General features: G+C 44.7%; 1 protein-coding gene across 6 annotated transcripts; it reads left to right on the top strand.

Moving 5' to 3' along the window:
- The first annotated feature begins 349 nt into the window (after nucleotides 1–349).
- MIGA2 (mitoguardin 2) lies at nucleotides 350–18,763 on the top strand. Of its 6 annotated transcripts, none has more exons than XM_073640064.1 (17): nucleotides 398–548; nucleotides 2,203–2,304; nucleotides 2,395–2,611; nucleotides 4,144–4,354; nucleotides 6,306–6,415; nucleotides 7,045–7,165; nucleotides 8,073–8,206; nucleotides 8,472–8,586; nucleotides 9,551–9,651; nucleotides 9,849–9,964; nucleotides 10,936–11,008; nucleotides 11,087–11,173; nucleotides 11,262–11,360; nucleotides 13,294–13,428; nucleotides 15,584–15,637; nucleotides 16,112–16,228; nucleotides 16,929–18,763. In XM_073640064.1, the coding sequence occupies exons 3-17, from the start codon at nucleotides 2,516–2,518 to the stop codon at nucleotides 17,127–17,129; spliced, it is 1,770 nt and encodes a 589-aa protein (XP_073496165.1). In that variant the 5' UTR covers nucleotides 398–548; nucleotides 2,203–2,304; nucleotides 2,395–2,515; the 3' UTR covers nucleotides 17,130–18,763. The 6 variants fall into 6 exon arrangements, with proteins under 6 accessions (XP_073496167.1, XP_073496166.1, XP_073496163.1 ...); XM_073640067.1 differs by having other exon boundaries at nucleotides 425–440; XM_073640066.1 differs by lacking the exon at nucleotides 2,203–2,304 and having other exon boundaries at nucleotides 350–440.
- Nucleotides 18,764–24,970: the final 6,207 nt, after the last annotated feature.

The raw sequence follows: 24,970 nt of genomic DNA, 5'->3' as shown, positions 1-24,970 counted from the left end.
AGTGCAGGGGTTTTGTTTTGCTGGTTGCCTAGCAACGCTTTTAGTTTGCAGATTAATATCTACTGTATCCTAAGTAAGATAAAAAAGAGCTAAGTAAAATAATTCTTCACATAACTACACATCCCCAGCAGCCATTGATAGGTCACCTCCAGACCGTTTTTATCATTCCCCATGCTACTGTCACTTTAATTGCGAACACGCCCCCTATCCTCTGTCTAAACCAATCAGAGATAGCAGAGACCAGGAAGCTTCTGCACACTGTCCAATGCAACCATACCTGTGTCGGGAATGTGAGGTGGCTGCAGCCCTCTACTGATTGGTTATCGGAAGGAGAGGGGCGGGCTTCAATGTTTGTGATTGGACGAGCGGGCTGCTGCTCTGGCTTCAGGTTTGGCTGCGCTGCGCTGGAGGAGAAGCTGCCCTTCTGGAGGCAGGAAGCGGTGAGTGCGGAGCGGAGCTGCCGGCGGCTGCAGGCAGGTGATGATGGGGCCGCAGGCTGCACTGCACGGCTGATGTACAGGGCAGTGTACACTGTGCGGATTACTGCGGTATTACTACACTTTACTGCTATGTATTATTATTACTGCAGTATTACTACACTTATAATTACTACTATGTGCTATTAGTACTGTGGTATTACTACAGTGTTATTATTACTACTATGTATTATTATTACTGTGATGTTACTACTATGTGTTATCAGTACAGTATCACTACTATGTGTTAATATTACTGTAGTATTATTACTGTGGAATTACTACTATGTATTATTACGGTATTACTGTAGTGTCATTACTGTAGTGTTATTACTGCGGTATTACTACTATGTATTATTACGGTATTACTGTAGTGTCATTACTGCAGTATTAACTACCATGTATTACTGTGGTATTACTGTAGTGTTATTACTGCGGTATTACTACTATGTATTATTACGGTATTACTGTAGTGTCATTACTGTAGTGTTATTACTGCGGTATTACTACTATGTATTATTACGGTATTACTGTAGTGTTATTACTGTGGTATTACTACCATGTATTACGGTATTACTGTGGTATTACTGTAGTGTTATTATTACTGTGGAATTACTACTATGTATTATTACGGTATTACTGTAGTTATTACTGTAGTGTCATTATTACTACTATGTATTATGGTATTACTGTAGTGTTGTTATTATTATTATTGCAGCATTACTACTATGTATTATTATCATTATTATTACTGCGGTTGATGTATTATTATTAGCCGTTATTTACTATGTATCCTCATTGTGTTATATGTATAGTGATTTATTGCATCATTATTTATTATTGGACATACATTATTATGTATTATTATAATTATACCTTTATAGTGATTTAATATAAAACATAGTATGTATCTCCATACACACTGCTCTACACTGAAATTGCAGCAACAAGGAGGAAGAGTCTAGGAATGATGGACAGACCGGTTACTGATCTGCAAATGATGAAAACATAGAAACAAATCTCTGAAAACCTCTGGATTTCTTCAGTCTGGAGTATGAGCCACGTGCAGAAATCCCTGCACTTATAGCCGTGGCTGCCATCACTGAGGTTATTAATGGTCGTCTGAGAATTATTCTTCTGCTGAATGAACTTGGGCAAATCATCAAGATCCACTGCTGGCAGCTCCTGTGTAGTCACCTACCAATAACGTCCCAAATGTGCTCCATGGGAGACAAGTCCGGAGACGCTGCAGACCTCGGTAGCACTTTTAGGCCATGCAGGCTGCTCACAGTAACACAATCAACATGTGGCCTTGTGTTTTTGTGTTGACAAACGGCTCCTCGGACACATTGGAGAAATGGCCGCACCCCTGGTCCCACAACCAAATCATGTAACGTTAAGCTGTTACTGCTCCTAGGATGAAGACCAGAGGGGTCCGACTACTGTACATAATGCCTCTCTACACCATAATCCCAGGAGTGGGACCGGTGTGACTTTCCCTCATGAAGGTCTCTACATGGCGTTGACCACGTGTTCCCCAGACCAATCTCCAACTATCATTGCGTCCTAGACGAGTGGGACTCCTCGCTGAAGAGGACAGACCTCCATTCCAGGCTCTAGAGACCTCCATTCCTTCTAGAGAGCATAAGGAGGCCGTCAGCAAGTGGGTTCCCACTTTCTTTAACAAAGGTTTTTATTGTTTTTGTTTTTTTTTCTTTTTGAACAGAGAGCGGAGAATCCATATAGTCACAATACTAGAATTGTAAACGGACAATGGGGTACGAGGTTTTATAGAAAAGTGTGGCTGTACTTTGCAGTTTTGGCCTCTGTAAGTGTAGTGTATTCTCCTTATATGCCTGGCATTTAATCCAATGCCTCTCTATGTGCTGATGTCTCTTCTTTTTACCTGAATCTGCAGGGGCCACTTAGAAGATGGGACATCCGAGTGATGAAGGTTTTGTTTCTGATGAAGAACAGAAGATTTTAGCATCTGAAGTGGAATAAACCGTTCTCCGTCCGTCTGTGTCCTCCTGATTACCATGGCGTTCCAGAGGGCAGAGGGCATGTCCATCATCCAGGCTTTAGCAATGACCGTGGCGGAGATCCCCGTGTTCTTGTACACGACCTTTGGACAGGTAAACACAGGCTGTTATCACCGTGATGTCTGGATGAGCTTATGTCTGTGCGATCAGTGACACCGGCTGGATTTCAGCTGTGCAGTAACACCGTTACTGAATTTAATTCTAACCCTGTTAGGACAGATTCACACACAGCATTTTGTAGAAAAACGTCATTGTAGTTTGCACTTCTCCTTCCTGCTGGATCCACTTCTGGCTTTGGTGCTCTACAGCATCTCAGTGTCCTATATCCAAGTGTGTGTGAAGTGTAGGATATTATATATAGGACCTGCTGTCACTCACCATAAATATGTATTTTTTCTTACCCGGTGTAAATGCCGCTATTCTCCTGAATCCGACGTTGTTGTTCTTTTCTTCGTGGGCCTTTCTGTTCCTGAGATATGGCCTCCTCTTCCCTGTATATAAATCTGGTATTTGTAGCCGAGTGGGCGTGGTCTTAAAGATGACAAGAGTTGAGTCATGCCCCCTTGACAATCAAGACTAGATTTATAATGCCCCCTTGACAATCAAGACTAGATTTATAATGCCCCCTTGACAATCAAGACTAGATTTATATACAGGGAAGAAGGGGTCATAGCTCAGGAAAGCAGAGGCGCTGGAACAAAAGAAACACTACGCCGGATTCAGGAGAACAGCGGCAATTACACCAAATAAAAATGAAATTTTTTTATGGCAAGTGACAGGTCCCCTTTAAGGTGCATTCACAACTGCAGATTTCATTATTTCTAATGTTCACAAGGTGCAACATATACTGTACGGGGATAAATGATTGTCTATATGGTCCTTCTGTCCCGTACAGTTTGCATATTGTTGACAGCACATTCCTGATAAGATTTGCTGCCAGCAACTATGATTTAAAGGGGTATTACACTTCTGGCTTTTCCACAGGATATACCTTAAATGTATAGAAGATGCTGGTCTCGCCAGTCTTGAGAATGGGGCCCTGAGATGTGTCACTGTCAGTGGAGAGGTGGTCAGAATTCCTATTAATTTCTATGGGATTTCCAAAAACCCTCTCCCCTGATGGCAGCACATGACTGGTCCCTGCTCTTGATATATGCAGGCCCCATTGATGGGAACGGCATCTACGATCCATTTGTGGCATATTTTGTGGGTAAGTGATGTACTTGTGGTCACCGTCATTCTTTATTTATTTTTCTGGAGTGATGATGTGCCAGACGTACACATGATTGACCACTGCAGCTAGTCTCTGGCCTCAGACGTCATGTGCTTTACCGGCTTTGCATCACCAAGGAGGCTAATGATAGGCTGTAGATTCATGTGATTGCTGCAGCCAATCATTACTCCATAAAAATAAACAAAGACTGGCAGAACTGTGCGGCGGGGGATTTACCAGGTACTTTATATTTTACAATACTTCCGGCAGCTTTATTTTGCATCACATACTCTCTCGCACAACCCCTTTCATTGCATCCTATGTGAATTCTGCAGATCATGTTGGTGGGGCGTCACTTGCAGGGACTTATTCTGTGTGCAGCTCGTCTCTTACACTTTACGTCTCTTCCCAGAACACTTTCTCCCAGCTCAGGTTGTCTCCGGGCCTGAGGAAAGTCCTTTTTGCCACCGCTTTGGGCACCGTGGCCTTAGCCCTGGCAGCTCATCAGCTGAAGAGACGGAAACACAAGAAAAAACAGATAACCGCAGGCGGTGGAAACCTGAAGGCAGGAGGGGTCCCGCCAGTCGTGTTACCTGTCAGACGCTCCTCTTCTGTAAAGAAAGGTTAGTCACCCTAATGGGCAAAGGTTACCAGGGGCGTCGCTACTGTATCGGCTCATGCCCCATTACCAGCTCCTTATCTGATATTTGCATTTCATCCAATAATTGGAAAGCAGGAGAGGTTTTATGTAACGGCCTCAGTCCTCACATTGTGGAATTTACTGCCCTGATGGTCTGATAATATAATCTCAGGAAATTCCTGCCTGGTGTTTATAGAAACTTGTCCTGGACTGTGGAAATTCACCACATCTTGTGCAATATTATGGATGAGATGTCAGAGACACTGGCTCATCGCATTTCCCGGCAGCATTGCATCTCCTTGTAATGTCACCTATGTAGTCTTAGGGTATGCACATACGTAGTGGAGGTCCTGCAGACAGACGCACATTTTAAGTCCAGGAATTGCAGGGCAGACTTAGACTGATCGGCCCTGGACCCGGTGTCACAGCTCAACCCCATTCACTTTATTAGGTGAGACAAACCCATGGACTCGCTGTATATGAGGCTGAGTAGTCACAGACCGGTCAGAGCGCCCATAATCTGTGCCAAAGGTGCCTACAATGGGCACATGAGCATCAGAACGGGACCATTGAGCAATGGAGGAAGGCAGCCTGGTCTGATGAGTCAGGTTTCACATCATGTAGACGACCGGGTGTCAATGTGCGTCACTTACCCTGGGAAGAGATGACCCAAGGAGGCTCTATGGGAAGAAGACAAGCCGGCGGGGGCTACAAGATGGGACATTGTTCTGCTGGGAAACCTCGGGTCCTGGCATCATTTTGGATCTTACTTTGACTTACTTTGGTATAATATATCTTATGCCTGATATATTATGACTGATCAGTAAGTATGTGTAAAGCTACATTCACACGATCTGTATTTGGTCAGTATTTTACATCAGTATTTGTAATCCAGAACCAGGAGTAGGTGATAAATCCAGAAGTGGTGACGAGTTTCTATTATACTTTTCCTCTGATTGTTCCACTCCTGATTTTGGCTTACAAATACTGATGTAAAATACTGACCAAATACTGATAGTGTGACCGTAGCCTAATTATACCGGGATCACTACTCCTGCCACCACGTAGCACCGGGAAATGACAGAACATATGATGCGCCTGAGACCTTTTACTTTTTACATTGCAGTACAGCAAACGTCTGGTATCGGCACATTTACATCTCATTTATCCATAAAATAATCCATTTGGTTCACTTTGGCTGCACGCCGCCTCCTCGGAGAACTGCTCCTCCTTCCCCAATATGGGCTATGCTTTAAATCCTGACTTTTATTACACAATAGGATGCTTGACAAAAATATCAAGGAGAGGAGCTGATAATGGTGATGGGAGGCTGGCAGCTTTGCAACACACCGCTCCAGGGTAGGGAGAGGGGGTCAGGAAAAGTGACACTGGTGAGATACCATTGTGTGCTGTGCGGCTCAGAAGCCAGCAGAGGGCATCGGAGAGGGAGCATGGCATTTCCCAGGTTTAGGCCATGGCCCCACTATCAGTATTCGGTCAGTATTTTTTCTCAGGAGTGGGAGCCAAAACCAGATGAGGAACAATTAGAGAAAAGGTATAATAGAAACAAGTCACCAATTCTGCATTTATCACCCACTCCAGGTTTTGGCTCCCACTCCTGAGAACAAATACTGACCAAGTACTGATAGTGGGGCGGTGGCTCTAAAGGGGTTGTCCACTACTGGTAAAGCAGTAAATCATATACTTAGCTCCTGGACTGGTGCCTTTCTTGCGATGTCTTCGCTGTGTCTCCCGACACTTGTTTGATTCTGAGTAATAATTTAATGTTATATACATTTATTATTTAGTTGTGTTTTTTTTATCACGTACACATTGTGAAAGCTGCATAAATGGTAGATAGCAGCAAGGACTTTCTTACAAGACACATCCGTACCGGTGGCGCTTCATCTTTCCTTGTTCTCATCCCCTTTTAGGATACTCGCGCAGGGTGCAAAGTCCGAGCAGCAAAAGCAATGACACATTGAGCGGCATCTCTTCGATTGAGCCAAGCAAGCACTCCAGCTCCACTCACAGTCTGGCATCGGTAAGCTTTGCCGCTGTATGATTTTGAGTCCGCTTCTTATGCCAAGTAGGAAAAGATAAAAATCGTGAGGATAAAGCATTTTGTTCCAGGTGTATGTTATCCTCTGCATAGGATCGATCATGGGGGGGGGGGGGGTCTAATCGCTAGTTCCCCCACCAATCTCAAGAATGGGGCTCTGCGGCATGTGCATCCTTTCCATTCACTCTCTATGGGACTGCCGCAGCTAGCCAAGTGCTGTGCCGTCCCATAGAGAATGAATGTGCACATGTTTGACCTCTGTTCCATTCAGAGAGGATCGGACCCCCGCAATCAACAAGTTACTCACCATCCTATCGATGTACTTGGTGCTGGTTTGTATCCGGGGGGGCTCAGATTCATTTTCAGCTAGGATGCTTATGGCTGCAGTCTTTTTAGTGAATGGAGCCAGTGTAAAGAACATTTTAATGAATTGCATAATACTTACTTATATTAGTATACTGAATTTCTCACTTTGCTGTGGGTACGTTCCTCTAATATACGGCACTTAGACTCGTAGGTACTATAATCTACTTACGGCGTCCTGTAGACTTCTAAAAAAAAGTTATAAAACTTAAAAAAATTGCATTGATCTCCATTGCTTTCTTGGTTAGGTGGTGGCGGTCAACTCTTCCAATGCAAATGCTACTTCATTGGCATCATGGGAGCCCCGAGAGATGGATGAACAGTTCACCGCCGCTGATGAGTCCGAAGCAGAACATCTTTACATTCAAGGTAGGATTTACTGCAGTTATAAATCACAAATCATAGATGACATTAAATGGAAACTGTTATTATAAGCAAAGGCCTTAAAAGGACCATATAGATCATAAAAATACCTTCTAGAGGTGTTTAACCCCTTGAATGGTGAATGGGGTCGTAGGATGAAGCCTCAATTTTATTTTTAGTCTGATAGGTTTCACTTTAAACACTTGGTGTATCCAATCATTCTGAGATTTAGTTTTTTTCTTTTTTTGTGACACATTGTACTTTATATTGTTATTAAATTAAGGTTGAAGAGTTTCAAATGTATTTATTAAAAAAATAGCATTTTTATAAATTGTAATCTTTCTGTCCTTAAGATAGTCTTATTTATATTTGCATCATTTTTAAAATATTTTTAGCATTTGGAAGTTAAAAAAAAAAAAAAATTCCAGTCTTTAACAGGTTAAACTCTAATTTTATCATTTTCATGAGGAATAACAAATAAAAATCACCCCACATTTCTCCTGAGCACAGAAATACCCTCACATGGGGGTATCTGCTGCCGGAGCACACGGCAGGGCTCAGAAGGGAAGGACGGCTTTTTGAGCAAATGGTTTCCAGGTGCGATGTCATATTTGACGATCCCCCTATGTATTGTATGGTACAAATCCCCAAGGTGTGACCCTCTTTGGAAACTACACCTGTCAAAGCACTTCTCTAGGGGTCTAGTGAGTGTTTTGACCCATTAAGTATTTTCCAAAATTGAATACAAAAAAATTGCAGATTTTACATAATTTTGCCATTTCAGTGCCAAATATGTGGTGCCCGGCTCGTGCCACTGGAGGCTCTCATCCCATGGACTGTTAAGCACGTTTCTTGATCAGCATTGCTTTTTTTTTTTTTTTTTATAATTAAATTGACTATGTTTGCTATTTAGGAGTGGAGCTTTTTGAAGAGGCTCTGCATAAGTGGGAGCTGGCACTGAATATTGGGCAGAGGTGCAGCTCCAATACCCCGACTGCTCAGAGTAGTGAAGTTATCAATGATGAGACATCTGCAAGTATACTCGAGGTAAGACCACGTCTACTGTAAAATATATATATGTTCTGATAACTGGTTTCTGTAAATGTAAGGGCTCATACAGATGTCCGTGCAAATCGGTCTGATGCATCTCTCCCGATCCAAGTGTGACAGCCTCATAGAGATACATGAAGCCATCATACTCCGGTCGGGAGACTCGTGACCAGTCCTTGCATTGTTGTCCGAGATTGGACCGATTTGCTCAGACGCCTCATGAGCCCTAATGAAGACGTTCTTCTCCTTTCTTTTATTCTAGACGTCCCAAACCAAAGAGTTTGCCGGGAAGTTAGAATCCTTGTTGAGCCGAGCTTACAATCTGCAGGAAGAACTTGGCACGAACGTTCCTCCTGACAGCATGCTGGTGGATCTGGGTGAGTTGTAGCTTTTGTGGCATCTGATCTATCCCTCCTCCATTGTTTGATCAGATCCTTGGGACATATTCTGCTGCAGGATTAATAATGGGTAATTTGCTAATAGAGGGGAAGTCCTTTGATTGGGACTCCCAATACTCAGCACTATTATTGTTTTTTGAGGCAGTGTTTGTGTTAAATGTGATGTGTATGAGGACCTAAACACATTTCTTCTGACTCCTCCCCCCCCCCCCCCCCCCCCCATATACAGGAACACACGGCTGAGTGTCCTGTATTCTCGTTGAGAGCTGCTGCTAAACTTCTTTGATATTTGCCCCAAATAAAAGGGATCAGTTATTGAAATTCTGCTGACTTAATCCTTCTCACCCCTGCAGTGAGTCGGGAGGCCCCCATACACATTAACCTGTAAGACGATCTTGTCCATATTAACAGGTTTGGCTGACTTAATGGGATTATCCAGGCTTGGAGTTCATGTCTGCAGTCACTCTGTCACTGCAGACTTGCAAATCCTCACAGCGCGCAGTGTGCACTGTGAGGATTCTCCGGCGCCGGGAGCGATAAGTATGCAGTTTGCATTATTCTGGCCATATTCCAACTAGACATATCCGGCCTCACTCAATTAACTTGCATTGAGCAATGATGCGCACGTCTAGTCGGCATGTGACTGCATGTATGCAAATCACCTACTTGCAGTTACCTGCCCGCTCCTGGCACCAGTGAGTCTTGCATGCTGTGGTGAGGATTCACAGGTCTCCTGTCACATAAACTGACTACAGACTTGAGCCCCAAGCTTGGACGACCTCTTTTAAATCTTATTTCTATGGGGGCCTTTAGACTCCAGAAGAAGAGTAAGAAAGTTAAGTAGTTGAAAAAAAAAACAAGATATTAAAATTTCAGAGAATATAACAATCCTACTGCCTCTTTTTAGAGAATTGTATATTTATTCGCTCCTTTCCCAAAACAGAAGGAGCCCTGATGTTCCCATTACTGGAGGGCAGGAGGCAGCTACAAATGGATGATGAGATCAGCACAATATCAGACGAATCCTTCTTCTCCGCAGCAGAGGTGACGACTCCTATAATGTAGAGGCATTGCCCACAGTAACGTCTGATCCCGGCCGACGTCTTCCAAATAAAACTCCTCCACGTCCCCTTTTTTCTTGATGTATGGAGGTCTCTGATCCATACGGTTACTTTTTTTTTTTGTATCTCGTTTTCTGTCCCCTGAATTATTTGTTAATGTAGATATTATTTGCTTTTTAGCTTTTTGAGTCCATTCAACTGAACGAGGGTCCGTTCCTACCAGCCAAGCCTGCAGCAGCCTACGAGGACGCAATGAGACTGGTCAGCATCGGTGAAGTAACGTGCCGGACCGTGAGGTAAGGGCCGTGTTAGGGGTACAAATGTACAAGCGGCTGAATTTTTTGCAATTGAAAATCTGTTCTGTTCCTCTTAAGTGTTTCTGAAGCAAATGCATGGATTTCTGATGAGGGGCTTTTTCTCCATCAGACTCAATCAGTCCCATAGGGTAGATGCTCGACCACCCTCCACTTAGAGTGCCTTAAATGATCTTGCACATCAGTGGGGGGCTGTGTCCTGAGACCCCTAATCATCACTGAAAAGATCATTCTCTCATGCGAGTAGCAGGGCTCCGCTCCTGTTTGCTTTAGCAGTGTATGGGCTCAATATGGCTCCGGATATCCCTTTCTGAGTGCATTTATGGAGTAGCCAAATGATCATTGGGGGTCCTTGGACCCAGAACCCAGCCCTTCTGCAGCTTGTTTAAGGGGAAATATCTTAAGAAAAAAACCTCCTTGCTACTTTTGTGCAGTGAAGAGGGATGTGGGTGTTCAGGATCCCCCATTTAAGTGATCTATGGGGGGAGTCACATACGTGGTCCCACAATGATCATATGATGATATTATAGGTGGTAAATGTGTATTCCAAGATATCTTAACAGGGCCCGTTTTTGGCACTGTGGGGAATAGAGCGGCGGCACTGCATCTGTGGCTTTCCTAATTAATTTCTATTGGATTTCTAATAATTGCAGGACCAGGAATGGAGAGGCGGCCTCACATCTGTGCCTCTCTTCATTCACTTGTGTAGGAGCTATGAATTTATGTTCACCAATTTCCAAAGTCCCATGCAAGTGAATGGAGAAAGCTGCACATGCGCGGCCACCGCTCTATTCTCAGTGAGGCAAATAGTCATCAATCCTCGAAATATAAACAGGTCCCTGTGGTGGGACCTTCTTATATCAGACATTTTATGTCCTAAATGTCCAAGAAGGGATTAATGTTTTAACTCCTAACATTAAAATACGTTGAGTAAAGATGTTTTCCACTTTCAGGACTCAGCTATTGGGATGCTACAACGACCATGACTTTCTGGCTAAACTCCACTGCGTCCGTCAAGCCTTCAAGGTACTGAAGCCAACAAGATCTTTCATACATTATTGTGAGTAAGGAGATTAATCATCCACTTTGGGGCTTCTCTTGCAGCTCTTACTCCAGGATGATGGGAATCTGCTGTTTTTTGGTGAAGTCGGAAAGCAGATGGTGACGGGACTTATTGTGAGAGCAGAGAAGGTATTGGACATTGTACTTGTCAGTAAGTGATGGGTGTGGGTGTAATAAGACTTTACTGAGTGAGATCTGTATATTGTAAACCTGCTAGAACCCCAAGGGATTCATTGAGAACTATGAACAGATGCTACTGTATGCGTCAAAGGAGGAATCGTGGCCGACCACACAGCGGGAGCTGGAAGGACGTGGGGTAAGGAAAGTTTACTCTTCTCTTACTAACAATCATTCAGAGACCCCATTCCAGATACAGGGGTTTCCTGGCCATGGCCTGTGACTGCCTATCGCTAATAATATGCGGTCTACTGCCGAATAATGCTACTTCTAGACCTCATCCATCATTTGCAAGCTGAGAGTCATTGTTGCTCTGTGGAGCTCTGCACAGCACTGTGGCTGTCTATGGCGGAGCATTTGCTCAGAGAGGGCAGAGTATCGGTTCTATGTACATTGCCTTGATAAAAGCAGTATCCTTCAGCTCCAGTTCCTGACTGCTGTCTCTGCTCTCCCCTTCCCTTCCTTAAGTGTTGGCAACATGGAGGAGGGATGTGCACAGATTTCCATAACATGGAGAGGAGAGAAAGCATGTACACTCTCCTCGGCAGGTAAAATAAAAAAACAACAACTAAGGAGTAAAGCACATGCAGAGGAAATGAGGACCGGATCGAATCTGTGATGATATATGAGCTAATGGAGACAGAAGTACTTTGGATATACATAGAACTCACTTACAGTTTATGTTCCTGGATGAAACAGTCAGACCTCACATACAGCCTACATTATCAGGAGAGACACACAGAGCTCACATCCTTCCTATATTACTGGGAGAGACACAGACCTCACATCCAGCCTATATTACCAGGAGAGACACAGACCTCACATACAGCCTACATTATCAGGAGAGACACAGACCTCACATCCAGCCTATATTACCAGGAGAGACACAGACCTCACATACAGCCTACATTATCAGGAGAGACACAGACCTCACATCCAGCCTATATTACCAGGAGAGACACAGACCTCACATACAGCCTACATTATCAGGAGAGACACACAGAGCTCACATCCTTCCTATATTACTGGGAGAGACACAGACCTCAAATCCAGCCTATATTACCAGGAGAGACACAGACCTCACATGCAGCCTATATTACCAGGAGAGACACAGAGCTCACATCCATCCTATATTACCGGAAGACACACAGCTCACATCCAACCTATATTACCAGGATAGACACAGACCTCACATGCAGCCTATATTCCCGGGAGAGACACAGACCTCACATGCAGCCTATATTCCCGGGAGAGACACAGACCTCACATGCAGCCTATATTCCCGGGAGAGACACAGAGCTCACATCCATCCTATATTACTGGGAGAGACACAGACCTCACATCCAGCCTATATTACCAGGAGAGACACAGACCTCACATGCAGCCTATATTACCAGGAGAGACACAGAGCTCACATCCATCCTATATTACCGGAAGACACACAGCTCACATCCAACCTATATTCCCGGGAGAGACACAGACCTCACATGCACCCTATATTCCCGGGAGAGACACAGACCTCACATGCAGCCTATATTCCCGGGAGAGACACAGAGCTCACATACATCCTATATTACTGGAAGAGACACAGACCTCACATGCAGCCTATATTCCCGGGAGAGACACAGACCTCATATCCAGCCTATATTACCGGTAGAGAAACAGACCTCACATCCAGCCTATATTCCCGGGAGAGATGCTCCTACAAGTGAAAAATCTAAAAGTTGGATCAGCCAGCAACCGCATATCAGGAGTCTGAAAATGAAGGTTGTTGGTTGAAACTTAGTACAATCTTATAAACTAAAGGTAACCTCTAACATATGTAAAAATAGTAAATATTATTAAGCTATACTGCTTTCTGTTGTGCCGTTCTATTTGCCTGTTCTGTAGAGATCAGGGAGCGGTATCTGGGGAGAAGTCGGCAGTAAATAACACGTCTGATTACAAGAACACGTCTCCCAAAGGAGTGTCTTGTGGATTAGTACAAACAGGACTGATAGGTTTGGGAAAAGGGACAGGACTTAGCGGCCTCCTCTCGGGGTAGTAAACGTGTGTTCTCTTCTCCCATCCAGGTCGTCTGCATGAATTTCTTTGACATTGTGCTGGATTTTATCCTAATGGATGCCTTTGAGGACCTAGAAAACCCTCCTACCTCGGTGATTGCTGTTCTACGCAACCGCTGGTTGTCTGACAGCTTCAAGGAAACAGTAAGAAGAGAGAATAATCCTTATATAATCATTGTGTATTGTGGAGGACGTTGTGCAGGGAAATAAAACATCTCCAATAGGAATCTGAGCTGTCCTGTGTCAAGGAAAATGCTAAAGGTCAATAGAGAAAAGTATTGGGACACATGTTTTAATTTTGAATTCAGACTTCTCATTCAGCCCCTCATCCCTCTAGAGTGTAACATCCGGCCCAGCCGGTGTGTAACATCCGGCCCTTCTTCCCCCGGTGTATAACCTCCGGCCCCCCGCCATGCCGTTTGCCTTTACTAACACGTGACAGAGTGGCCAGTCGCGCAGAGCTCACTGACACCAGCACGGTCCTGTAATAGGAGACACCGGGGTAACAAGTCCGTTCATGACATTTCTTCATCCTGTATCTTCCCCCATCACCTCTGAGTGATATTATTGAGAAGTGGAAGAAACTGCAACAACTCAACCACGAAGTGGAGACCCCTTAATGTTAGAGTGGGGGGCCGAGTGCTGAGAAGCAGAGGGCAGAACAGTCACCAACACTCTGCTGACCCCATAACTGCAGAGTACAGGCCTCCTCTGGTATAACATCAGCACAAACGCTGCACCCCTGCCGGGAGCTTCATGGCCGAGCGGCTGAATGCAGCCGTACATCACCAAGCACAATGCTGAGCGTCGGATGGAGTGGTGTAAAGCCGCCACCACTGGACTCTGGAGGAGACGTGTTCTGTGCAGTGACTGATCACACTTCTCTATCCGGCGTCTGATGGAGGAGTCTGGGTTTGGTGATTCCAGGAGAACGTTACCCCCTGACTGCATTGTACCCGCTGTACAGATGGTGGAGGAGGATAATACTATGGGCTGTTATCAGGGGGCGGCCTCGGCCTCTTAGTCGCAGTGATGTCAAAAATGTCTTGTGCTGAAGCATTAACATTTCACATTTGCAGCTTTCAGTTTTGTGGGAACAGTTTGGGGAAGACCCTTTTCTGTTCCCCAAGACTGCGCCCAGTACACAAGGTCCATACAGACATGGGGGGAGAACATGAGCAGCCGCACAAAGCCCTGACTTCAGCCCCATCCAAGAACAGCGATTGTGACCCCGGCCTCCCCCCAACATCAGGGTCTGACCTCACAAATGCTCTTCTGATTGAAGGGGCAAAAATTCTTACAGACATCTCCAAAATCTTGTAGAAATCCTTCCCAGAAGAGCGGGAGCCGATATATCTATAGAGGGGCGACTCCGTATTAGGTCTATGGGTGCAGGATGGGAGATCAGAAAATCCCCTGTAGGTGGATGTTAAGGGGGCACATACTTAAGTCTATATGATAATGTATTTATATACAGGACTGTGCAAAATTGTTAGGCAGGTGGGGAAAACTGCTGCAGAGTAAGAAGTTTTAATAATAGAATTGTTAATAGTTTATTTTTATCAAGTAACAAAATGCAAAGTGAACAACCAAGAAATCTAAATCCCATCCATATTTGGTGACCGCCCATTTTCTTCATCATTTTTGCTAGGTATTTGTACTTGCACTGAGTTCCTGAAGCAACTCGGCAGGAGGTTATTCCAAACATCTTGAAGAACTAAGCACAGATCTTCTGTATACGTCGGCTTGTGCAAATCCTTCTGGGAGGCATCTGATTGGCTCCAAATTTATTCTGCAGCAGGACAACGACCCCCACCCCCCCCCAACATCCAGCCAATGTCACTAAGAACAAGTAGTCCTGGAAGTGATGATCCGGCCCCCACAGATCCCTGATCTCGCATCATCCAGGCTGTCTGGGATCACAGGAAGACACAGAATGATTTGCACAAGTGACATCCACAGAAGATCTGGGGTCAGTTCTCCAAGATGTTTGGAACAACCTTCTGCCAAGTTCCTTCAAAAACTGCTTGCAAGTGTAGTGAAAAAATGATGAAGAAAGGGGTGATCACCAAATATTGATGGGATTTAGATTTCTCTTTTGTTCTTTCACTTAACATTTTGTTAATTGATAAAAAATAACCATTTACACTTCTGTTTTATAAACCATTCACAATTTGCAGCATTTTTCCCTACTGTCTAAAAATTTTGCACAGTTCTGTGTACATACAATATATTGTGTATAAATGATATATGACTGGAAGATGATAAAAGGCATTTACTCATTATTTCCTCTCCGCAGGCCTTGGCAACAGCTTGCTGGTCAGTTTTGAAAGCAAAAAGGAGGCTTCTCATGGTGAGGACATTGGCAATTGGTTAATTAAAGTAATACTAACTTAGATGCATATTCATGCAGATGGGAATTTTTAGCGCTCTGTGGTGTCCTGAGGGGGAAATGCAGCGACTCAGTCAATCTTGTGATGATGTAAATGTGACGTACATATATTTTGTGTAAATTCTCTACCGGATATTAACAATTGCTATAGGAGTTTGATTATTGGGCGGCCAGATATCAGTTTAGCGCCTCCTCTGGCCAGTAGACCGCCTGCTATCATCCGTCGTCTTCCCAGTGGTGTAACTTGAAGCTCATGGGCCCCAATGCAAAAGCTCGGGGTCCCCAATTATTGCAAGTCTATAATAGTACTGGTCTTTTCATATAGATCAAAGATTTTTTGGGCCCTTTAGGCTCCAGGGCCCAGGTTCGATTTGCACCCATTGCAGTTACACCCCTGATTTCACCGTATAATTAATGATTATTTTCCTTTATCAGGTGCCAGACGGCTTCATATCGCATTTCTACTCCGTATCGGAGCACGTCAGCCCTATACTGGCATATGGATTTCTGGGTCCAAAGGAAAACTTAACAGAAATTTGTAATTTCTTTAAAGTAAGTGATATTATTAATTAATTGTATCTTTGGGAACTAATAGAAGTTACTTTTTAAGTATTTCCTATGGGGAATTATCTCTGGGCACAGGGTAGAGTTCTATTACCCGAACCGAACTTTAGTCTAAAGTTCACTAGAACCCACTGAACCCAAACATCCACGGGTCCGCTCATCCCTAGTGAGAAGCAGCAGCTTTAAAAAAAAATAAAAAAAAAACGGCAATTCTGGTAATTCAGGTTTTGGTGTTTTGTTTTGTTTTTATAACTTTTTGCCTTTACAGGTCAATTTATATTTTCTTAAATCTGGAAAAGTAAAGTGCTCCAAACCTTTGATAACTTTTTTTTTTTTTTAAATGTATACAACAGTATGTATATGTATGTATGTGTGTATATATATATATATATATATATATATATATATATATATATATATATATATATATATATATATATATATATATATATATATATATATATATATATATATATATATATATATATATATATATAAATTTCCATATTTTTTTTTTTTTTTTTATTCCTTCTGAGGGACTTGAACCTGTGGTTATTTGATCACTTCTACTATATACTGTAATATGGTGTTGCAGTATATAGAAGATCTATCGATCTCCTGCGTGGCTCCGCCTTATTGTACTTTTATCTCTGTGCCATGACCTCCTTCTTCTCATGTTTCCCACCAGCACCAGATCGTGCAGTATTTAAAGGACATGTTCGATTTGGATAAGGTGAGATACACTACGGTCCAGTCACTGGCAGAGGACATCCTGCATCTTTCCCGCCGGCGGAGCGACATCCTCCTGGGATATCTGGGCATAGACTCTGTGCGGGAAATGAACGGCGACGTCCATGTTGGTAATGGAGCAGAAGAGCTTCTCCTCTGACCGCAGACGTGAGAAATCTGAATGTAATCACATTAACAGATCAGGAACCTACATAATAGGCATCTAACCCTGGGGCCGGCGTCGTCATCTATTTTACAGCTGCCAGACCCAGATCCCATCCCTGCGATCCTACTGACCCGCCATAAAGACGTCTGATCATACAGTTAGATTTAGTAGGACCACGGGGGAGTAGTATCTGTCTTTTATGGCGGCCTGATCTGCTCCACATTAGTATCTGACGTCTGTGGCCGTCCGGCTGTTTTACATGGTCGCCATCCTATGGCTCTTACCTCAGGGGCCGATCATTGACCCAAAGGATCTTCTCACCGAGTGATGCGCAAACAGCCACAAACCTGAGGACGGAGCGTGAGCTTTTAGTGACAGTCTTATCCTAAATTATTCCAGGCACAATCTGACCTCTACTTCAGACTTGTGACTAAACGCTGAATCAAATTGAGATTACCAGATTTTAATTCCTCATTGGTATTATGTACGGTTTTTAAAGGAAAACAACTAATGGACAAAAATCTGAACTTTTTTTTTATTATTTTATTAATTTTTTTTTTTCGTAGTTGCCTTTTTTTTTTTTTTTTCTTTGCACATATACCTTAACTGTGGGAATAGGACATGTGAGTTGAAAAACATTAATAAGAAAAATGGAAGTTTTAGTTTACTGGCAAGAAGTTATACCAGCAAAATTACAGATTATTTTAAAGGGGTTTTCTCATCAGAAGTGAGTAAAATTGTTAAGTGTTTGTAAAGACAATAATCTTTTGCAATTTACCTCTCATTAAAAATCCAAGAACGGAGGGATTGTTATTTCTATAGTTCACTGGGCATTGTGTAGGTTACTGGACACCTCTGCAGTCTAACAGCGGTGGTCGGTCTCCTAGGCAAAGAGTGTCGGCACAACATGTCAATCAAGGGTCAAACATGCCCTCGGTGTACAAAACATACCCTTGGTGTACAGACAAGGGGCCAAGAGGTAAGGGGGGGGCACAAACACCTCCAAAGCAGGTAAAATTTATGAGGAGCTGTTGGACTTCAAAACGCCATGTACTGTTCTTGTACAGGGGGCTCTTCTCTCTGTGTCCGCTTTTAGCATAGACAATAAAAAAATGAGAAAACCCCTTTTAAATGAGCTCCACTAAGCTGCCGGTAGAGGGATGATACCAAGAAGATGCTGCAGGACGTTGTGCAAGATGGCATCGCATACATGTGAGACCCTTCTGCTGAACCTCCTCTGTGCTGCTGGAAGTATTGGACTACTGTGAACATTTTCTGCCAATCTGGCACCAGGACTGTCCATTAGGATTCAATCAGTGGAGATTTTCCCCGTTCTAAGGTGGTTTATCTATGACCTGTACTACTCTCCCCATCATGTCTCTCTGAATATCATCGTTATTGATCGGTTCTCATCTGTGATTGCCAATTCCTGTGACTTTTTCTTTGCACTAATGTCCCGCCTTCTGTATTATTGCACAATTTACTGACACATCATATAATGTTCTGTTGTATTTGTGTTCAGACCTGCTGAGACTTGTAGTACAGTGTTATTTGTAGTCTGATGACTTTATGCTCTTAACTAAATACTTGCACAGAAGACATAATTAAAGGATAAATTGGAAAAAAAACAGAGTTGACATTGCCTGGATTGAGGGGTCTAAAAGTATATGGGCAAAGTAACACTGTGGCACATATACCCAGGGTCCTATGTCCTGCCACTAGGATATAAAACACTGTGGTGGGCTATAACCAGGGCCCTATTTGGTGCTCATGCTGCCCTAGGCACTGTAATTTATCATGTCCCCTGCTGGTACGTCAGAGTAATGGTAAAAGACACACTTTTTCAGGTGGCTCTGCTCCGTAACCTGCTTGAAAAAAAAAAAAGAAAAAAGCTAAAAAGACAATGTTAAAACAACTTGCTGATTATATGTTTTAGTCTTTTGAGCTTCTTTTAACCTTTTTAGGTTTCCAAAGAAGTTAAACTAAGTGACTTGATCATTCCTCAGGCGACTTCTGCCTGGAAGCCGCTCACTAGTTTATTTAATACAATTAAATGTAAAAACCGGTGGCCAAAATATGTCGGAAAAGACGTCTGAAAAGAAGCAAGAAAAGTAGCTTTAGCACAAAAGATGATGGCGTGTCCTAAAGCGTCTCCTGCATGAAAAACTCATGGAATTTGAAGACGTCTAAAAGACATTGTGTGCCCATACCCTTTACATAGTGGTTAAGTCCTCCCATATTTATTAGACTAAAGTTGTCCGAATCCACCAATATCGACAGGTTCAGCCAACAGTCTAATTTGACCGATTATGTCGGGGGGAAATAAAGATCCATCCTGTCCGATTTAGGACTGCAGATCCTTTTGTTCTCTAAATGATAAGCCACCACTAGAGAGGTCTGGCAGCAGCTTTCTCCTAGAGAACACATGATAGTTCGGCAGAGTGGCCAGTCCTGTAAATGGGAGAGTCGGGCGAGATAACTGCCGCCTGAATGATCAGACAACTGTCTATAGTGTCTAAAGGCATTAGTCAAACACTTGTTCGGGTGACAAATATGGGCTAATTCAGACGGCTGCATTTTCAGCTCCGCACAATGGCCTATAATGATTGAGTATTAAGACTAATAAATTAAGGATTACAACATCTACGTTAATACATCACCAGAACCATCATCAGTACACAACTGTATTACCATTACATAAATGCATCACCAAAACCATCTTCAGTACATGAATATATCACTAGAACCACTGTCAGCATATCAATACATCACCAGAACCATCGTCAGCACATGAATACGTCAACAGAACCACAACCACCGTCAGCACATCAATATGTCACCAGAACCACCGTCGGTTCACGACTACATCACCAGAACCACCGTCAGTTTATTACTATATCACCAGAACCGCTATTAGTACATGAATACAGTACCAAGATTAGTACATCAATCCATTGCAAAGTCAGGTCATCCCCCAGCATATATACTTGTATAGCATGAAACTGCAACTCCCAGTAGGTCCTTAATAATGGTAAGGACATGATGGGAGTTGTTGTTAACAGCCATCATCAGACTGCGGACCATACAGTAACCACAATACTGATTAGTTGCAGACAGTAGCGCTAGTAAACATTTAAAGAGTAACTAAACTTTTGGGAGATATATGTTTTAAGTCCATTTATTTTGAGCAGATTGGTGCGGGTCTGTGTCGGGAGTCCCCCATCGATTGCTCACAAGACCTCTTAGAAGTGCACAGCTCAGGAGACAGGACTATGACTTTCTACTGCATCTATTCTGATGACTTTTCCCATCCACAGCTGGTCTCTGCAGACCTCCATCTTCTTTGGTGTTCTGCAGCATATATAATTAAATGAAAAATATTAGAAAATAAAATCTGATGTTTGCAGGAAGCATGAGGACATTTCATCCCAGTATTTATAATGAAATAATTTTAGAATTATTGCTATTATTCATTGATCATCCTGCTATAGGACGGTCGTGTGATGACATTAATGGAACACTGCGGTGATGTCACAGTGTTTGGCAAGTTATAGAATGTGTGTTCCAGAGTGTTTCCGCATCTCTTTTCTCGCGATCAGAGGATCTGATCTTTCTCTAAGCCGCAAATGAGAATGAGACCAATATGCTTACGAGCAAGGACTTTTATTTTATTTCTAACTACCGCACAAGGTGAGAAATCTTCCATTTCTTTGTCTTCCATTCAGTGGTCTCTTCATTATAGATATAGACAGTCGGTATATAGGTTATCATCATTAAGTAATATATAGGAAGACCGGCTGATGTCAAGGCGAGGGTCAGTGGATGATGAGGGGTCACTATTAGTGATGAGTGAGCCTGCTCGCCACTATTCGGTACTTGCCCGAGCATCACTGTGCTCGGCACTCGGCAAGTATTTCCGGGTTGCTCGGGTCCCCTCCCTACATGTTTGGCGCTCTGTACAGAGCCAATGAACATGCAGGGATTGTCTGTAATGCTGTAGCCATGTTGGTTGTGGTATTACAGTGATTGGCTGGCCGCACAGCGTCATGAGGTCTATATAAGACCGGGCACCGCCTTGCTCGTCACAGTCTATCCTGGAAACAGGCAGAGTAGGGAGAGGTGCTGCTGCGTCAGGGAGAGATTTGCTTGTTAATTAGTTACTATAGGTTTTCCACAGCATATCTATATATTCATCTGAACTAACAGTCCTTCTGAGGACTATTCCAGCTGCATATATTCAGTGGTGATAGCAGGAGTTAGGCAGGCAGGGTTTGTGGCAGTGTATACAGCACAAGAGGGTCCATTGCATGTTCTGTCTGCTGCTACAGATATCTGTAGACATAGCCCCAGATATCAGGGGCCAGGGCTAATTTTTTTATCTTAATCTTGATTATTGGCTTAAAAAGCAATCCAGAGTACATCATTTTAGTGCTCCATTTGCTTGTAGCACTGCTGAATACAGCCAGATCTTTTCCACCATTAGACGTGATCCCATATTAGAGCGATAAAAATCCACAAATTTGTAGTGAACGTGGAAAATATTGTGCTCCATTTAGAGTTTTGCTTCAGTGTGTCCGTGAAGCTATTCACATGTGATCGCTGTGAAGAATAGGAAACTACAGGGCCGCTATTTAAAACCGTGGGTGTCTGTCAGACGTATGACATATAACTGCGGTTCAAATCCTGGTGTTTGTAGTGCACGTGGAAAATATTATCCTCTATTTAAAATGGGGAAGGCGCGTGGCAAGGGACAGGGAAGTGGACGTGATGGTGATGGTGCATGCAGAGGCAGTGTGCAAGCTGAAATTGTGCCACAGCAAACACGCACATCTTGTTGCTCGACCTTCCTGTCCCAATTGCTAGGGGACCGCAGCACACCACTATTGAACCCAGAGCAGTGTCAAAAGGTTGTTGGTTGGATAGCAGATAATGCTTCCAGTCACTTTGCCACCACCACCACCACCATGTCTTCCACATAGTCAAGTCTCATTAGCCATGAGTCTGGACCGCATATTCCTCACCCTGATCCTCCTTCCTCCCACCATGCCGGGTGCCCGGAGACAGCTGATCCCACACTTGGACACTGCTGTTCACTTTTCCATTTATAGATTTGGGCCACTCGCCCGGCCAGCTTCAAGCAGGGCAAGAGGAGAATGCGTGTAGCGATACCCAAATATTTGAGCAGCCACGGTCACACGAAGGCGACAGTAGGAAAATGCAATTACTGTCGCAAGAGGTGGGTGATGATGAGACACAATTGCCAGAAAATCAGGAGGAGGACCAGGGTGTGGAAGTGGAAGATCAGATGGTGGACGATATAGTCACTGACCCAACCTGGCAGGAAGACATGCAGAGAGAGGACAGCAGCACACAGGGGGAGAGAGGCGTAGCACCACAACAAGCAAGAAGAAGCAGTATGGTGGCCGCAGACACAAAACGGGCAAGCGTTCCCCGTAACACCAACACAACAGAAGTTGCCAGTACAACTGTTAGGTCTTCCCAAGTCTGGTTGGTTTTTAAAGACTCTGCAGATAACCCCAAAAAGGTCATTTGCACCATCTGCCAGGCCAGCATCAGTAGGGGTAGCAAAACTAGCAGCCTGACCACCACCAGCATGATCAGGCACATGACAGCAAAGCACCCGACTAGGTGGGCCGAACGCCAGGGTCCAGAAACAGTGTCTGCGGGTGACACCACTGCTTCTTCCGCTGTTGTGCGTGCACACCAGACCCCTGTCCATGGTGCATGTGAAGATGCCTCCCGCCCTGCACCTGTCTGCACACTCTCAACTAGCATCGTCATCAACCACGTCCATGTCTTTGTCCCAGCACAGTGTTCAGTTGTCCCTACCCTAGTCCTTGTAACGTAGGCGCAAATACGCAGCCAACGCCCCACAGGTCACACTACTAAATTCACACATTTCGTGAATGCTTGCGCTCAAAATGTTGCCTTTTAGGCTTGTGGAGACGGAAGTGTTACGGGTCCGGGTGGTGGAACCTCTGTGCTGTGATACAAGGAGGGACCAGAGGGGCATAACTAAGTGGCTACCCGGACCGACCCTGGCTACACGGCAGCTTAATCGACTCCACGAACCAAGGAGGGACCGGAAAGGTGGACCAGGTGCCACTCTGGGACCAACCTCGTGTGAGAGCAGGCGACTCCCACGGGACTGATGGCCGAAACCAACAGGCACGGCAGGTAGACAGACAGGTGATGAAGGTAGGTAGGCAGGCTTGACTGGCATACTGACAAGTGGACACGGCTGGTAGAAAAACTGGCGGGCATGGCTGATACAGGCTGGCGGGCACTGCTGATGGACAGACTGGCAGGCACGGTTGATAGACTGGCGGGCATGGCTGATGGACAGGCTGGCGGGCATGGCTGATGGACAGGCTGGTGGGCAGCACTGGGACGTCAGGGCTGGAGAAGTGTAAGAACACATCTACAACTTTGCACAGGCACCTCCATTTTGGAGGAGGTGCCATATATAGGGGCAGTCCTTCGGCCATTGGCCGGGGACTCTTTAGGACGGCGCGCGCAGCCCCTTTAAGAGGGAGGGACCGCGAGCGCCCCCTAAATACAGTGCCTGGGGATCTGCGCATGGTGCGCACCCCGGGCAGATGCAGCGAGGGAGCTGGAGGATGCCGGACCGGGACCGCGGCGGTGAGGGGATCGGCGTCTCTGCCGGGCAGGAGGCAGAGATACCGACGCTACAGGAAGCTTTCCGCAACCTGATGGCAGCGGCCGTCCCTCGGTACTCGGTCCCCAGTTGCCACTATTTCTCCCGATGTGCCGTCCTCGCATTACACAAGCACGTGTCCCACAACATTAGCCGTGCCCTCAACAACGCAGTTACTGGGAAAGTCCACCTAACCACGGACACGTGGACAAGTGCTTGTGGGCAGGGACGGTACATCTTGCTGACAGCACACTGGGTTAATATAGTGGAAGCCGGGACCCAGTTGGAACTTGGGCTGGAAACACGTCCTCCTGACACCAAGGATTGCGGGCCCTGGGTCAATCAGGGTTGTCCCTACATTCTACAACTCCTGAACCTCCTCCTCTTCAGCCTCTATCTCCAAAATGACCACATCAGTCACAAGCTGGAAGCACTGCGGCACTGCCTCGGCCAAGCAGCAACAGGCTGTGCTGAAGCTAATATGCTTAGGTGACAAACCGCACATAACTGAAGAGTTGTGGACAGCTCTGAAAGAGCAGGCAGATCTGTGGCTGACACCGCTGAAGTTACAGCCAGGCATGGTCATGTGTGACAATAGCCGGAACCAGGTGGCGGCTCTGAAGCGAGGCGAGCTCACACACGTACCATGCCTGGCCCATGTGCTTAACCTCGTGGTTCAGTGGTTTCTCAAAACCTACCCATTTCTGCCGGATCTGCTTGTCAAAGTACACCACGTGTGTGCCCATTTTAGAAAGTCAGCTACAGCTTCCGCCACCCTTGCCGTGTTTCAGCAGCATTTGCAACTTCCAGCTCACCGACTGATGTGCGATGTCCCCACGCGTTGGAACTCAACGTTGCAGATGTTGGGAAGGATTTGTAAGTAGCAGAGGGCAGTTATTGACTACCAGCATCAACACGGCTGGTATTCAGGTCAGCCTCCACACATAAGACCTCAGGAGTGGGCATGGATGTCAGACATCTGTGCCATCCTCCAAAACTTTGAGGAAGATGATGAGCGGCGATGACTCTATAATTAGTGTCACCATCCCACTTCTCTGTCTTCTGAAACGCTCGCTGCTTACAATTAAAGAGGAGGCATTGCAGGGGGGGCACGACAAGATGGAACAAGGAAGCATACAGGGTGATTCCATACAGC

The sequence above is a fragment of the Phyllobates terribilis genome, unplaced genomic scaffold (assembly GCF_046119375.1).
Source record: "Phyllobates terribilis strain yellow unplaced genomic scaffold, ASM4611937v1 Scaffold_7__3_contigs__length_470593459, whole genome shotgun sequence".
In the NCBI taxonomy this organism is placed as follows: domain Eukaryota; kingdom Metazoa; phylum Chordata; class Amphibia; order Anura; family Dendrobatidae; genus Phyllobates; species Phyllobates terribilis.
Note: the sequence above shows the minus strand (reverse complement) of the source record. Positions and strands in the feature narration are given on the sequence as shown.

Excerpts from the sequence above, each read along its gene's own strand:
- MIGA2 (XM_073640066.1), top strand. The coding sequence starts at position 2,516 with ATGGCGTTCCAGAGGGCAGAGGGCATGTCCATCATCCAGGCTTTAGCA. Across the intron at positions 8,587-9,550 it reads CAGCATGCTGGTGGATCTGG|AAGGAGCCCTGATGTTCCCA; the intron begins GTGAGTTGTAGC and ends TTCCCAAAACAG. Across the intron at positions 11,009-11,086 it reads GCGTCCGTCAAGCCTTCAAG|CTCTTACTCCAGGATGATGG; the intron begins GTACTGAAGCCA and ends CTTCTCTTGCAG.